General features: G+C 43.4%; 1 protein-coding gene across 1 annotated transcript in view; it reads right to left on the reverse strand.

Annotated features, from left to right (window-relative positions):
- Nucleotides 1–17,690, reverse strand: part of LOC142687191 (uncharacterized) — a 28,431-nt gene extending 10,741 nt beyond the window's left edge. Inside the window, exon 1 of the mRNA XM_075847558.1 lies at nt 17,463–17,690. Coding sequence (XP_075703673.1) covers nt 17,463–17,584 — 122 coding nt within the window. The 5' untranslated portion in view covers nt 17,585–17,690. The remainder of the gene's footprint in view (nt 1–17,462) is intronic.
- Between the last annotated feature and the right edge of the window lie 204 nt (nt 17,691–17,894).

A 17,894-nucleotide genomic window follows, 5' to 3' on the forward strand; every position in this document is an offset into this window, starting at 1 on the left:
AGTACATCAGGGCATAATAAGAGGGTATAATAATGGGGTACATAAATAATAATTCGCAGATATGTGGCCGGTGTCGCACTGATAAATGGTGCCCAATCTTATCCGCTTTTGGAACACTCTGCACATTTTGCATCGCCATATTCTGAGAGCCAGAACTTTTTTATTTTTTCTCCAACGGAGCCGTGTGAGGGCTTATTTGTTGCGGGACAATCTGTACTTTTCATTGGTACCATTTTAGGGTACATGTGATTTTTTTAAATCACATTTTATTAGATTTTTTTGGAAGCAAAGTGACAAAGAAACATGAATTCTGACAATGTTTTTCGTATATTTTTTTTACAGTGTTCACCGTGCGGTATAAATGACATTTTACTTTATTCTGCGGGTCGGTACGATTACGGCGATACCATATGTATATAGGTTTTTTATGTTTTGTGGCGATTGCGCAATAAAATCACTTTGATGAAATTATTTATTTTTTGTGTATTCTGAGAGTCATAATTTTATATTTTTCCGTCAAAAAAGCGGTGTAAGGGCTTGTTTTTTGCGGGACAGGTTGTAGTTTTTATTGGTATTATTTTGGGGTACATGCGACTTTTTGATCACTTTTTATTCTATATTTTGGGAGGGTTGATGACCAAAAAAAAGTGATTCTTGACATTGTTTTTTAATTTATTTTTTTTTGCGGTGTTCACCGTGCGGGAAAAATAATATTATAGTTTTATAGTTTGGGTCGTTACGAACGCTGTGATACCAAATATGTGTACTTTTTTTTAACATTTTCATTTTTTTCCTATAATAAAAGACTTATTATAGGGAAAAAAGCATTCTTTTTTTTTGTAACTTTTATAACTTGTTTTTACACTTTTATAAAACTTTTTTATTACTTTATTTTTTACTTTTTACTTGAAGCCTGGCAGCACTGATCGCTGCTATAATACATTACACTACCTAGGTAGTGTAACGTATTATAAACTGTCAGTGTGACGCTGAGAGTCACACTGACAGGAAGCTTATGAGAGCCAGCATCCGGCTGGTTCTCATAGGCTGCTGTGCATGGCAGACCCGGGGGCTGTTATATGGCCCCCGGTTCTGCCTTATAACCGACTGCAGCACCCGCAATCGGTCCCCGGGAAAGTTTGTTGTAGCAACAAACTTTCCACTTTGTTATAGCAACAAACTTTCCAGTTCGTTGCTACAACACACTTTCCCTGCGATCACATGACCGGGACCTGAACTAATCAGGTCCCGATCATATCTCCGGGACCAGAGGCAGGTGATAACAGCGCGATCCGGGTGTCAGCGCTACTCTGAGACACCCGGATCGCGCTTTTAACACCCACCGTGAATTCACGTCGGCACTGCACAGAGCCCAGCAAGTGCCGACGTGAATATACAGTGGGCGGTCGGGAAGCGGTTAAACTGTGTGACTATAGTTTCCCTCCTTATTTCAGGTTCTTTCCACGATTGAGTTGGCTCCGAGAGGAGATTATAGATCTGGACACTGCAGATTCTGCAGCCAACTCAATCGTGCAAGGATTGAAATTAGGAGGCTTGACGACTAAAGTGGATAACATCTGTAGAACCGAATTTGTTGTGTGTATTGTCATGTGTCCCTGTAATCTCTATTACATCAGGAGGACCATCCACCCGATATTCAAGAGATTCAGGCAGCATGTACGATCTATTGGGTACAAGGTAGGGATCTCCTCCTTTTAGTGAACGCATGCTTACATATCATGGAGGTAATCCCAGGGGAATGTGGATTGCGGGCATTTTGTGCATTAAACACGCTTTCACAGGGGGGGAATAGACATAACCTTTTGCTTCAAAAAAGAGGCAGAAATTGATCTTACAGGCGGAAGCCCTCGTTCCATTAGGTCTTATTGATCGCAAAGATCTAAGTGCATTTTTTAAGTTAAAGTATGTTATTCTATTCATCTTATACAGATGTAACTGCGTAGACTCTGTCCAAACATTTGTTGTGTCTTATGTATCACTGTAATGTACGATTTAAAGTTGCCTTGTTTCTATATAACGCCGAGGCCTTTACAAAGTATAAGGGTACACGTGAAACTGCCGTAGGTTAACACTCCACATCCCACTACTGCTTATGCTGAATAAAGTAGAAATCAACATTGCTAAATAGTGAGCACAGTGGTTTTTCTCATCATACAAATACTTGATCTAATGCTGCACCGCAGGGTCTAATGACTAATGTCTAATTTTCATAAAGGGAAGCTCTAACCGTGAAAGTGCAGGTGTCTCTAAGAAAGTGGCCATTCAGTACATAAATATACTGATAGAGATATATATATATATATAATACAACACATTCCTCCATAAATCATATCTAAATAGCAGTATTAGGGTAGTGGGGGTTATTACTCCATGCAAACAGCCCTTACAAGCTTGTCCACCATTAACCCCTTCCCGACATGCGCCGTACATGTACGGCGCTGTCGGGAGGTGCTTCCCGCAAAGCGCCGTAGATGTACGGCGCAGTGATGGTGCGGGCTCAGAAGCAGAGCCGGCACCATCACCGCGGGGTGACAGCTGTATTATACAGCTGGCACCCTCCAGAAGAGGCTGGACGCAGCTGCAGGCTTAAGGGAAGCCGACATGACCGTCCTGGTAGGGAAAGGGTTAATGTTATGAGGTGAGGGAAAGTTGAAGGAGCTGAAGGAGCTGCAAACAGCAATTTATGGCCACAAGTAAGGCATTACCATACCCGGGAGAACCCGCTTAACAATTTATGGGGTTAGATTCTCCAGGGGCACAACATATTGTGCGATGAATAGGCATGTTTTGGTAATTTCCTCTTCTAAAAATGAAATAAAAAGTGATCAAATAGTCGTATATGTCCCATAATGGTACCAATAAAATCTACAGCTTGTCTCACAAAAAACAAGCCCGCGCACTGCTCCATCAACCGAAAAATAAAAAAGTTATGGCACTAGTAATGCGGCGATGAAAAAACATCCCGATCTGAAGACCAGAGGGGAACATTCCTTCAGTTTCAGGGCCCTAGTATTTAGGAACTAGGAAGGGAAGGGACATAGCACATCTGCTGGAAGCGAGGGCACCCGTGTTATACCAGGGCAACACTTTCCCAGTAAAATTTCCCAAACTACTGTAGTATATCTGGGGCAATAATGGGCTGCATATTGTTACAATGTTATATGACTTGACCCAGAGTGCTGGGTGTGGTCACTCAGCAGTGGCGGATTAAGTGTACCCTGTGCCTTGGGCTGTTGACACAACTTGGGCCCCCTTCTCTCCCCTCGCACGCAATTCGACCCCCCCCCAACCCGCTGACACAGTACCCGTCAGTGCCACTAACCTGACGGATACAGGTTTTAGCACTAGATACAGACGCTATTTATTCAGGATATAAAGCAGCTGTATCTCAAAAAGTAAAAATAATTTTTAATAAAAAGTATTTAGAAAGTTGCACCAAACACACTGTTTTATTAGAGAAACAAAAAAAAAGAATAAAAAAAAAGGTATCACCTCTCTTTAACCCCTTAATGACCAAGCTTGTTTGGACCTTAATGACCAAGCCAGATTTGTCAAATCTGGTATGTGTGACTTTATCAGAGAATAATTCTGCAATAGTTTTGCATATCCAAGGAATTCTGACATCGTTTTTTTGTCCCATGTTGTACTTTATTTTATTGGTAAAAGTAGACTGATACGATTTGTGTAAATTAATGAAAAAATATCTAAATTTATGACATTTTGTAAAAATTAACATTAACATTTTTCCCTATTTGGAACTGGCAATATGTCACATATGTGTACATACATACTGTACATTTTTTTAATTAAATATATATTTCCATCTCTTTACTCTATTCCAGCAGCAATTTTGAAAAAATAAAATACATTTTGAACAATTTAGAAGACTTACAAATTTAATAATCATTTCATACATTTTGAAGTACATTTTGTTTTCCTGCACCAGGTTTTCAGGGCCTCATAGGGGTCAGAATGATGGAAACCCCCACAAATGACCCCATTTTGAAAACTATACCTATTAAGGTATTTATCTAGAAGTGTAGTGAGTATTTTGACCCCACAGTTTTTTTGTAAGAACTCATGCAAAGCAGGTGAAAAAAAAAAAAATTCCACTTTTTCCACAAACGTGTTATTGTAAAGACAGATTTCTTTGTAAAGCGAACATGAGAATAAAGAAACACACCCAAAAATCTATCACCCTGTTTCTCCTGTCTTCATAAATACCACCATTGTGGCCCTAATACGCGGCCTGAACACACGGCAGGGCCCAAAAGGAAGGGAGCACCTGGAGGCTTTCAGGATACATATTTTGCTTGAAAATGTTTTAGACCCCACCGCATATTTGGAGAGGCTTTGAGCTGCTAGACCGATAGAAACTCCCCATAAATTACCCCATTTAGAAAACTAGACCCCCTTTGATGCCACAAACATTTTGACCCCACAGTTTTTTGCTAAATTTAATGTAAAGCACGTGGAAAAAAATAAAATTCCACTTTTTACACAAATGTGTCATTGTAAAGACAGATTTCTTTGTAAAGCGAACATGAGAATGAAGAAACACACCCCAAAATCCATCAAGCTGTTTCTCCTGTTTTCAAAAGTACCCTCATTGTGGCCCTAAAACGCTGCCTGGACGCATGGCAGGGCCCAAAAGGAAGGGAGCACATGGAGGCTTTCAGGGCACAATTGAATAAATTATAGGCCCCATATCAAGCATTTAGAAGCAATGAGCTGCCTGAGCAAAAAAAAAAAACACCCAGAAATGACCCCATTTTAAAAACTAGACCCCCTAAAGGTATTCATCTAGTGGTGTAGTGAGCATGCAAAAGAGAAGTGAAGCTGTGTATTTATAACGGATGCATGTCGCTATAGACGTATTTGCCTGTACTTATGACTATGGCTTGCTAAAGAAGCAGTTGTCCCTCATCTGATGTCATTGTGGACAGAATTCTGTCCTAATATAAAATCAGTCAGAGAGGAAAAAATAAACTATACTGGAGTGACGGGCAATATTTAAAAAAAAATAATGGAGGAAAATGCATCCAACTATGTTGCAAACTCGAGTCTGTTCACTCAACACCTGCACGGCTGTCATGACAAGGTTTTTTTTTTTCAGTGACTGGTTGTACAACGTCTCTTTAGCTCCATCAATCCCTATATGACGAACGTGCCAACTGATTCTGCCCAGCAAGGTAGGAACTGTTATGTGCACAAAACAACCAACGGTTAAAGTATATATAAAGGGGCAGTGTCCAAAACCATCTATAGGAACAGTAAGGGTATGTTCACACAGGCGATTTTCAGCCGTTCTTCGAGCCGTAAACGCCCCGAAAAACGTCTAAACATGCGGGGGGCTGAACGCCTCCTAACATCTGCCCATTAATTTCAATGGGAAAAACGGCGTTCCGTTCCCACAGGGCGTTTTTAAAAACGGCCACGTAAAATAAAGCAACGTAAAAAGAAGTGCATGTCACTTCTTGAGCCGTTTTTGGAGCCGTTTTTCATTGACTCAATAGAAAAACAGCTCCAAGAACGGCCGTAAAAAACGCCGCAAAAAACGCAAGTTGCTTAAAAAACAGCTGAAAATCAGGAGCTGTTTTGGCTTGAAAACAGCTCCGTATTTTCAGACGTTTTTTTTAAGCGTGTGAATATACCCTAAAGGATCACTAATCCCCAAAATGATGTCAGTATTTCCAGAAGCATTGTCGGATGCAGGAGGTCCTGCGAAAACCCAAATGTAGTAAAGCCCATAGTGTATTGATTAGGAACAGCTCGATTATTAGTGATCCTCCAAATAAAAAAAAAAGATCATGCCCGTATCACCAATTAGAAATATTAATAAAAATAACAGCTTTGTTCAAAAGAAAAAAAATGATCTAAAATATGAAAGGGTTAAAATATTTTCTGAATAAATAAACTCTACTACCTCTCCCAAAAGAATTCCTCCCCACTTGGAAAGCCCACAAACTAAAATGAAAATATAAATTTAAATTTAGTTGAAATGGGCACATCGGGCAGTAGAATCGACTATCCCTCCTCCTTCCATGCTTACTGGAAATCCGGCACCTTTTTTTGGGGATATCTTTGCGTCTCGGTGGAAGGGACGGGGTGAAGAAAATGGCGCTCTGAAAGACTTTGCACATCGTCAGACTTGTAGGGTTATGCAGGGTCATTGGAGTAAAATAGGAGACGCTCAATAACCTCCTCCTGGAACTGGAGGAAGGTGAGCGTTCCTTGTGTTTTTTTATAAAGTACAAACCCATTATAGGTAGTGATCTGAATTAGGTAGATTGCTTCCTTTTTGTACCAGGCCCTGGTCTTCCGCTTCACTAAATACAGTTGAAGCATCTGGTCCGACAGATCTACACCCCCATGAATTTATTGTACTCTGTCACACAGACAGGCCTACGCTTTTCCACGATGGCCCCCTCTCTCTAACAGCCACCGTGGTGCCTGGATGCATAGTGGACAACATATAGATGTCCTTCTTCTCATTCCACTTTACTACAAGTAACTGCTCGCTTACCAGTGTGAATGACGCCCCCCTTTCCACACGTCTGGACACCAATTGCTTTGGGAATCCCACTCTGTTTTTATGGACTGTTTAGCAGGCCCCTGTATTTGCAGCATGGAGGGATTTAAAAAGGGGGACACTGCTATAAAATTATTAGTGTAGACGTGGTACCCTTGGTGCAGGAATGGCACCATTAGGTCCCACACAATTTTGCCAGATGTGCCAATTGTCTATGGGCAGCCTGGGGGATTAATTTGGCGGTCTTTGCCTTCATAGATCAAGAAACCACAGGTGTAACCTGTTGTGCTCTAGCACACTTTATATAGTTTAACGCCATATTTTGCACTTTTGGAGGGGATGAACTGCCGGAATGAAAGACGGTCTTTGTAGCTAATCAGGGATTCATCCACCGATAAATTTTGATCTGGGGTGTAGAATTTGACGAAAGATTCTTGTAGGAGGGAAATTAAAGGCCTCAATTTATTAAGGCGACCGTAGCTTGGTTCATTTCTTTGGGGGACTTGGGAGGTATCTGTAAAATGCATGAAGCGCATTATAGATTCATATCGGTATCGGGACATAACTGCTGCAAATACAGGGGTAGTGTGGACAGCTCTTGATGCCCAGTAGGAGCGGATAGTTGTTTTTTTGACCAACCCCATATTTAGATTAGGCCTAAAAAAAAATTAAGCTCAGGGACACTAGTAGGGGTCCATGATGAGTAGATGGATGTGGGTTTCTGTGCAATAAACTGTCTTGCATAGATATATGTCTATTGGACAATTAACTCCAGGACTTGGTCACTGACAAATATGTGGAAGAAGTTCAAAGGGGTATAATTAGCAACATCCACATTTATTCCTGGGATTGCTGACAGTTGCGGGACCTGGAGGTAAATTAAATTGCAGGATCCCAGAACATGGGAGGCCCTGCACCACTTGACCCTGCACCGGGGATTTGACAGCAACAATTGATTCTACCACCATAGGGCCTGGGGTCCAGAGGTAGAAGTATAACTTGAGCCGTCACTGTCTGAAAAAAGTTCCACCTCTGAAGCAGTCGGTGTGGCTGCCTGAACTGCCGGAGCATATCAAGGTGTACGCTTGCTCCACAGTAAACCTTCTCTGAGCCATTATTTAGGTAGAACTGTAACCATTAGGCTACTACGTTTTTTTACGTTTTATGTCTAAAAAACATTTTCTTTGTTTTTTGGTATTTTTTTTCAAACTAAGAAAAAAAAAAAAAGTTTATCACTAGGTAGATAAATAGATTCCTAAATCCAGCGCCAAAAAATATATGTAAAACTGGCTGATCACTTGTGCTCACACAGGGGATGAGGGGGCACAAATGGGGTGATCAGGGGGCACAGACATGAAAAGTTTGTGTTTTTTTTCACTTTACTTCATTTGTACAGCTCAGGATTTGGTTATAGTGTCTCTCTCTTCACTCACAGATCAACTACAGTGAGGGGAGAGGAAGACAGCCAATGTCCTTGTTGTATTTTCTAAACAGACTTACATAGATCACTGCAGGGACCACTCAGATTGATCCCTGGCTGTTACTATTTGCCATATGCTGCCACAGGCAGCATTGGCAATATGCAAACGGCGCATACCGTTATCAGGGACAGGGTGGTGGGCGGGCGAGGGTCTAATAGGTGCTGGCCCTTATTTTTACTATTTCTCTCTTTTCTCACAGAATATATTCTTAATATAAAACTTTTGACATGTCATAGTGATATGTCAGACTTTTTAATCGGTGGGGGGTCTGAGCACTGAGACCCCCACCGATCGCTAAAGTGAAGCGGCAAAAGCACTCGATTGAATGCTAAGCCGCTTCGTTTCTGATCGTCATTCCTCGGAGTGGTACACCACTTGCTCGGCTTTTCAAGAAGAGCAGATCAGAAACTAAGCGGCACAGCGGTCCTTCTGCCACTTTGTTATAGCGATCCATGGGGGTCTCAGTGCTCGGACCCCCACCGTTCAAAACTTCTGACATTTCACTATGACATGTCAGAAGTTTTTTAGTAGTTTAGTTACACTTTAACCCCTTCCCGCCGGATCACGTATATTAACGTCATTAAAACCGGTGTCTTACCGCATTTTGACGTTACTGTACATCATGGAGATGAAGCTGGCTCAGGAGCTGAGCCAGCAACATCACCGCCGGGTGACAGCTGTATGTTACAGCTGGCACCCTGAGGTATCGGCCAGGACCGGAGCTGGCCTCCGATCCGACCGATTAACCCCTCACATGCTGCGTTCAATAGAAATCGCAGCATGTGAGGAGTTTATAGCCACCGACACCCCAGCAACGTGATTGCTGGGTTGCCGGTGGCTGCAAAGGCGATCGGAGGGCTAATGCTTACCTCCCGATCAGCCTGTAACGGAATCCTCCTATGCCTCGTCGTCGGCGGGGCCCAGGAGGCTTCCGGTACCATCGGCAAGATGGCGCCGCCTTAGCTTCCGGCTCAGAAGCGGAGCTGGCGTCATCAGCAGTGGGTGTCCACTGTATGTTACAGCGGACACCCCGATCTATCACCAGGAACCGGAGCTAGCTCCGATTCCTGGCATTAACCCCTTCGATGCAGCGATCCATTGTGATCGCTGCATCCTAGAGGTTTGTAGAAAATCGGCAGCCTTGCCATGCGATGGCAAGGCTGGCGACTGTTACTATGGCAACAGGAGCCCTAACAATGGGCTCCTGTCTGCCATTACGTAAGCTGATTAGGCCCCGCCCAGAGGCGGAGCCTGATCGGCTTGCTGTCAGTGAACAACTGACAGTTCCAAGACATTGCACTACATAGGTAGTGCAATGTATTAGAACATCAAACAAACAGTTGGACATTCAAGTCCCCTAGTGGGACTAAAGAAAAGTGTAAAAAAAAAGTGTAAAAAAGTAAAAATAAAAGTTGTAAAACATACAATAAAAGTTTAAAATAATAACACAAAACACAATCGCCCTTTTTCACTTATCAAGTCATTTATTATAGAAAAAAATAATAAAGCCATACATATTTGGTATCGCTGCGACCGTAACGACCTGAACTATAAAAATATTATGTTATTTATCCAGCGCAGTGAACGCCGTAAAAAAAAAACCTCAAGAACACTGCCATAATTACTGGTCACTGTCTTCCAAAAATTGAAATAAAAAGTGATCAAAAAGTCGCATGTATCCAAAAATGGTACCGATAAAATCTATACCTCGTCTCGCAAAAAACAGCTGCATCGACGAAAAAATGTAAAAGTTATGGCTCTCACAACTTGGCGACAGAAAAAATACATTCTCTTTCCAAAAGTAATTTTATTGTGCAAAAAGTTATAAAAAAAGTTCTATAAATTTGGTATCGACGGAATCGTACTGACCCGCAGAATGAAGGTAACATGTAGTTTATAACGCATGTTGAACGCTGTATAAAAAAAAAAACAACTAAAAAACTATGGCAGAATTTCTTTTTTTTTTGTCACCTTGCTTCCCAAAAAAAGGATAACAAGTGATCAAAAAGTTGATTGTACCCCAATATGTACCAATAAAAGCTACAGCTCGTCCCGTAAAAAAAGAGCCCTCATACCACTACGTCTATGAAAAAATAAAATAAGTTAAGGCTCCAATGATTCAGGAAAGAAAATTATCCAGTTGTGCCGGCCCGAGGGGAACATTTCTTCTGTTTCAAAAGGCGATGTATCAAGGCACTAAAATTAGGGAACCAGGAAGGGGAGGGCCCAAACATATCTGCTGGAAGCGACGGTGCCCGTATTATACCAGGACAACACTTTCCCGGCAAAATTCCCCAAACTGCAAAGGTGCGGAGTGTGGACCAAAAGGGGCATAAGGAAGGACATTTATCAGTGCGACACCGGCCTGTGCAGAAAGGATCGATCACAGCGTAATACACATCTATGGATCATTTTATTATTTTTTTTACCTTATTATTATACCACCTGACTATGCCCCTAATGTACTCTGCCCAGCTCAGATGTGCCCCACATTATAAACGGAAACAACAGTGATACTCCAAACAAAACTATTACCAAGCAAATTCCACGCTCCAAAACCCAAATGGCGCTCCCACCCATCTGAGCCCTACAGTGTGCCCAAACAGCAGTTTACTTCCACATATATGGCATCACCATACCCGGGAGAACCCTTTTAACAATTTTTGGGTGTGTGTCCCCAGTGGCACAAGCTGGGCACGACATATTTGACACTGAATTGGCATATCTAGGGAAAAATTTAAATTTGTACCTTCCGCAGCGCGATCGTTTATGGAAAAGACACGTGGGGTGAAAATGCTCACTACACCTCTTAATAAATGCCTTGAGGGGTGCAGTTTCCAAAATGGGGTCACTTCTCAGGGGTTTCTTTTATTATTTCACATCAAAGCCTCTGCAGTTGTGAACCAATACTTTATATGTCGCCAAATTAGGCCTCAATTTTACATGGTACTCTTTCACTCCTGAGCCCTGTCGAATGTCCAGGCAAAAGATTAGGGCCACATGTAGGGTGATTCTAAAACAGGGAAACACCGCATAATAATTGAGAGCTGTCTTGTTATGGTGGCACAAGCTGGGCACCACATATTGGCGTATCTAAGGAAAAATTACCATTTTCATTCTCCCACATCGTGTGCACACGAATTTCTGCAAAACACCTGTGGGGTTAACATGCTCACTACACCCCTAGGTGAATACCTTGAGGGTGTTGTTTCCAAAATGGGGTCACTTCTGGGGGGGATACACTGTTTTGGTCCCACAGGGACTTTGCAAATGCAACATAGCGCCCAGAAACCAAACCAAATGCAGCAAAATCTCTACACCAAAAGCAACTGGCGCTCCTTCCCTTCTGAGCCCTGCCGTGTGCCCAAACAGCATTTTATGACCACGTGTGGGGTATTGCCGTACTCCAGAGACGTTGCTTTACAAACGTTGGTGTTCTTTTTTTCCTTTATTTGTTGAGAAAATTAAAAATTTGGAGCTAAAGCTACGTCTTATTGAAGAAAAAGGATTTTTTTTGTTTTCACTGCCCAATTCTAATAAAATCTATGAAACACCTATGGGGGCAAAATGCTCACTACACCCCTAGATGGATTCCTCAAGGGGTGTAGTTTTCTCAATGGAGTCACTTTTTTGGCGTTTTCACTGTTTTGGTACCTCAGGGGCTTTGCAAATGCGACATGGCCTGCGCAAACCATTCCTGCTAAATTTGAGCTCCAAAAGCCAAATAGCGCTCTTTCCCTTCTAAGCTCCGCTGTGTGTCCAAACATCCGTTTATAACCACATGTGGGGTATTGTTTTACTCGGGAGAAATTGCTTTACAAATGTTGTGGTGCTTTTTCTCCTTTAGTCCTCGTGGAAATTAGAAAAAATTAGCTAAACCTACATTATCTTTGAAAGAATGAAGATTTTTATTTTCACGGCCTACTTCCAATAATTTCTGCAAAAAACCTGCGGGGTCAAAATGCTCACTATACCCCTAGATAATTTCCTCAAGGGGTGTAGTTTCCCAAATGGGGTCACTTTTGGTGGATTTCCACTGTTTTGGCACCGAAAGAGCCCTTGAAACCTGACATGGTGCCTAAAATATTTTCTAATAAAAAGGAGGCCCCAAAATCCACTGGGTGCTCCTTTGCTTCTGAGGCCTGTGTTTCAGTCCATTACCGCACTAGGGCCACATGTGGGATATTTCTAAAAATTGCAGAATCTGGGCAATAAATATTGAGTTGCGTTTCTCTGGTAAAAACTTCTGTGTTACAAAAAAAAATAGATTAAAAATGAATTTCTGCAAAAAAAAATGAAATTTGAAAATTTGCTCTTGCTACCGCCCAGCCTCTTCCTGACTTCATGGAAGTCACCCTCTGTAACTTTCCATAATTCTCATAGTAGTGAATGGCAGTTACGGAAGCAGCGTAGCATGCGAGCTACGCTGCTTCCGTAACTACCATTCGGTTCTATGGGACTTACGGAAACAGTGTAACTCAGCAAACTATGCTTTTTTTTGTAACTCCCGACATTGAAGTCAGGAAATGTCCGGGAGGCAGCGAGAAAGAGGTAGAACATGGTTTAGGGGGCCCCGTTCTTAAGATAGGTGCGGGTCCCAGAGGTGGGACCTCTTTGGCCACTTTTGACCTTCCTGACAGAGCCCCATTTTTCAAATCTGACATGTTTGACTTTATGTGGTAATAACTTCGGAATGCTTTTACATATCCAAGGGATTCTGAGACTGTTTTGTCATGACACATTGGACTTTATATTACTGGCAAAATTTGCTCCATACATTCAGTATTTAATTGTGAAAAACACCAAAATTTAGCGAAAAATTGCAAAAATGAGCATTTTTCTAAATTTAAATGTATCTGCTTGTACGACAGGCAGTTATACCATACAAAATAGTTGCTAATTAACATTCCCCATATGTCTACATTAGATTGGCATTGTTCTTCTGAACATCCTTTTACTTTTCTAGGACGTTACAAGGTTAGAACTTTAGCAGCAATTTCTCACATTTTCAAGAAAATTTAAAAAGGCTATTTATACAGGGGCCAGTTCAGATGTGAAGTGGGTTTGAGTCCCTCATATATTAGAAACCTTCAATAAGTCATCCTATTTTAAAAACTTCACCCCTCAAAGTATTCGAAATAGCATTTAGAAAGTTTCTTAACCCTTTAGACGTTTCACAGGAATTAAAGCAAAATAGAGGTGACATTTACAAATTTCATGTTTTTTTTCAGAAAGTATTACCAGAAAAATGCAACTCAATATTTATTGCCCAGGTTCTGCAGAGTTAGAAAATATCCCACATGTGGCCCTAGCGTGGATTCTTTGGGCCTTCTTTTTGTTAGAATATATTTTAGGCACCATGTTTGAAGGGCACCACTAAAAGTGACCCCATTTGGGAAACTACATCCACCAAAGAAATTATCTAGGGGTATAGTGGGCATTTTGACCCCACAGGTTTATTGCAGAAATTATTGGAAGTAGGTGATGAAAATGAAAATCTACATTTTTTCAAAGAAAATGTAGGTTTAGCTAATTTTTTCTCATTTACACAAGGACTAAAGGAGAAAAGGCACTGCAAAATTTGTAAAGCAATTTCTCCAGAATAAAACAATGTGGTTGAAAATGGCTGTTTGGACACGGCAGGGCTTAGAAGGGAAAGAGCGCCATTTGGCTTTTGGAGCTCAAATTTAGCAGGAATGATTTGCAGAGGCCATGTCACATTTGCAAAGCCCCTGAGGGACCAAAACAGTGAAAACACCCAAAAACTAACTCTATTTAGGAAACTACACCCCTTGAGGAATTCATCTACGGGTGTAGTGAGCATTTTGACCCCACAAGTTTTTCATAGAATTTATTAGAATTGGGCAGTGAAAATAAAAAGACGTAGATTTAGCTCAAAATTTTTCATTTTCTCAACAAATAAAGGAAAAAAAGAACCCCAACATTTCTAAAGCAATTTCTTCCGAGTATGGCAATACCCCATTTGTGGTCATAAACTGCTCTTTGGGCACACAGTAGGGCTCACAAGGGAAGGAGCGGCATTTGGATTTTGAAATGCAGATTTTGCTGGATTGGTTTCTGGTCGCTATGTCGCATTTGCAAAGCCCCTGTGGGTCCAAAACAGTGGAAACCCCCCCAGAAGTGATCCCATTTTGGCAACTACACCTCTCAAGGTATTCAGCTAGTGGTGAAGTGAGCATGTTAACCCTGCCGGTGTTTTGCAAAAATTAGTGTGCACTCGATGTTTCAGAGTGAAAATGGGATTTTTTTCTATAGATATGCCAATATGTGGTGCCCAGCTTGTGCCACTATAACAAGACAGCTCTCTAATTAACCCCTTCCCGACATTTGACGTATCCATACGCCAAAGTTGGGTAGGGGAAGTATGGAACGAGTTCACAGAGTGAACCCGCTCCATACGATGCCAGTGTTTGCTGTATGTTACAGAGTAAAGAGCGGCATCTCGCTCGAGTCCGATCCCGCTCGTTTATCTCGTTAAATGCTGCGGTCAATAGCAACCGCAGCATTTAACTCATTAGAAAGAGGGGGGCGACCCCCTCTAACAGCTCATTGCGCCCCCCGCAACGCAATCGCGCGGGGGTGGGGCGATGGTTTCTATGGCTGCCTGGGGGCCTAATGAAGGCCCCCAGGTCCGCCGTCTTTGTGCATCTATTGAGCCCTCACATAAGTACTTACATTAGTATTGCAGTATATTGTGCAAGCGATCTGACGATCGCTGGTTGAAGTCACCTAGGGGGACTAATAAAAAAAAGTAAAAATGAGTTAAACAAAGTTTTTTTCTTTATGTAAAAAAAAAAGAAAAAAATTAAAAGTGCAAAAAAAAAACATTTCCCCATTTTCCCCCTAGACAGAGGCGTAGCTAGTTTCTCCTGCACCCGGGGCAAAGATTCACCTTGGCGCCCCCCCCCCCCAAACTCTTTCCCGACATCTCCTTCCCACTCACAATGTTTGCTTAATCAACCAATCAATGAGGTGTAACTTTTTTTTCACTTTTATTTTAATGTAACTGGAGCATAAAGCCATTTGTACATTTTACAAGCAGTATAGTTCTATGTGCGGTCCTTGTTTTGCGGATCCGTGATATGAAGCCGTATAAATGGCAACGGTTGTGTGCTTGAGGCCTTGGGCCTCATGCCCACTTCAGTTTTTTTCATCAGGGTGCTATCCGTTGTTTGAACTGATAGCACCCTGACAAATTTATTTCAATAGGTCCATGCACACTTCCATTGTTTTAACTCAATCGTGCCACCGTTCCCTCAAAAATAGGGCAGGTCCTACTCCTGCCCGTTTTTGACGGAACAGTCTCTGCATTTGCATTGATTTGGTCCGTGAAACAACGGACTGTACACGGAAGCCATCCGTGTGAGGTCCGTGATTCACGGAAACCGTCATTAGCGGCAGTACAACGGCCGACGGAAGTGTGCATGAGGCCATACAGTCAAATCCTTCCTCCCCACTAAAACAGATTATACAGAATCCCCTCACCCAACTTATTTATATGCATACTCACACACCTCCGACACAAAAACGATTTATAAACACACTCACACACCTCCACACACACCTCCACACACACCTCCACACACACACACACACACACACACACACACCTCCACACACACACACACACTCACACACCTCCGACACAAAAACGATTTATAAACACACTCACACACCTCCACACACACCTCCACACACACACACACCTCCACACAAACGCACACACACACACACACACACACACCTACACACACACACACACACACACACACACACACACCTCCACACACACAAACCTCCACACACACACTTCCACACACACACCTCCACACACACACCTCCACACACACACACACACACGCACACACCTCCACACACACACACACACACACACACACACACACACCTCCACACACACACACACACACACACACACCTCCACACACACCTCCACACACACTTCCACACACACCTCTATACACATACACCTCCACACACACACACAAACACACACCCCCAAACACCTCCAAACACCTCCACACACACACCTCCACACACACACACAGACACACACCTCCACACACACACACACACACACACCTCCACAAACACACAACTCCACACACCTCCACACACCTCCACTCACACACACACACCTCCACACCTCCACACACACACACACACACACACACACCTCCACACACCTCCACACACACACACACACACACACACAACTCCATACACACACACTTCCACACACACACCTCCACAGACACACACACACACACACGCACACACACACACACAAACACACCTCCACACACCTTTACACACCTCCACACACAGCTCCACACACACCTCCATACACACACACCTCCACACATACCTCCACACACACACACACACACACACCTCCACACACAAACACCTCTACACACACACACACACACACACACACACACACACACACACCTCCACAAACACACAACTCCACATACACACACACACACACCTCCACTCACACACACCTCTGCACACAAACACCTCCACACACAAACACCTACACACACACACACACACACACACCTCCACACACTTCCACACACACCTCCACAAACACATACACATACCTCCATACACACACATACACACACCTCCATACACACACTTCCACACACCTCCACACACACACCTCAACACACACACACACACACACACACACGCGCGCGCGCGTGCGCGACACACACACCTCCACACACACACACACACTCACCTCCACACACACCTCGACACGCACAAACACACCTCCACAGACACACACACACACACACACACCTCCACCACAGATACACCTCCACCCACACACACACACACACACACACAACTCCACACACACACTTCCACACACACACCTCCACACACAAACACACATGCACACCTCCACACACCTCCACACACCTCCACTCACCTCCACACACACACACACACACACACCTCCACAAGCACACAACTCCACACACACACCTCCCCACAAACACACACCTTCACTCACACACACACCTCCACACACACACACACACACACACACACACACACACCTCCACACGCACACGCACACACACACATACACACACGCGCGCGACACACACACCTCCACACACACACACAATTATACACACCTCCACACACACACACACACACACACACACACAGACACACGCACGCACACACGTCCACACACACACACACACCTCCCCACACATACCTACACACACACATACGCACACACACACACGCACACCTCCACACAGACATACACACACACACACACCTCCACACACACACACACACACACACACACACCTCCACACACACCTCCACACACACCTCCCCCTACTTGCACATACACAGCTGTACTTATCAGTTCGGAGCTCCGTAGTGGGATCTTCATGTTATGAGGGGTCACACGTTGCAGGCAGGAGAATAGCTGTGGATAAGACTGCTCCTCCCCATCCCTCTCTTCCTCCATCCTCCCTGCTTGTCTGTCTGCTAGCTGGAGCTGAACACTTCAATGGTGTTCTCCTCACAGGCAGAGTGTATGGCCGGCTGCATTATATGACGTCACATGTGACGTATAATGCAGCTGCCCGGAGCACACACACACACGCTCTGCCTGTGCAGGAGAACATCGTGCATACATTACACAGCTCCCACTCCTGTCCCATGTGCTGCCCATGGCACTAAATGTCTATGGGGGTATCGGCCCGGAGGGCACATGCCTCCACTCCCCTGGTCGGCGCCCCCCCTTCCTTCCGTTGTAGTTGCATCTGGGGCACATG

This window comes from Rhinoderma darwinii (genome assembly GCF_050947455.1).
Source record: "Rhinoderma darwinii isolate aRhiDar2 chromosome 5 unlocalized genomic scaffold, aRhiDar2.hap1 SUPER_5_unloc_20, whole genome shotgun sequence".
In the NCBI taxonomy this organism is placed as follows: domain Eukaryota; kingdom Metazoa; phylum Chordata; class Amphibia; order Anura; family Rhinodermatidae; genus Rhinoderma; species Rhinoderma darwinii.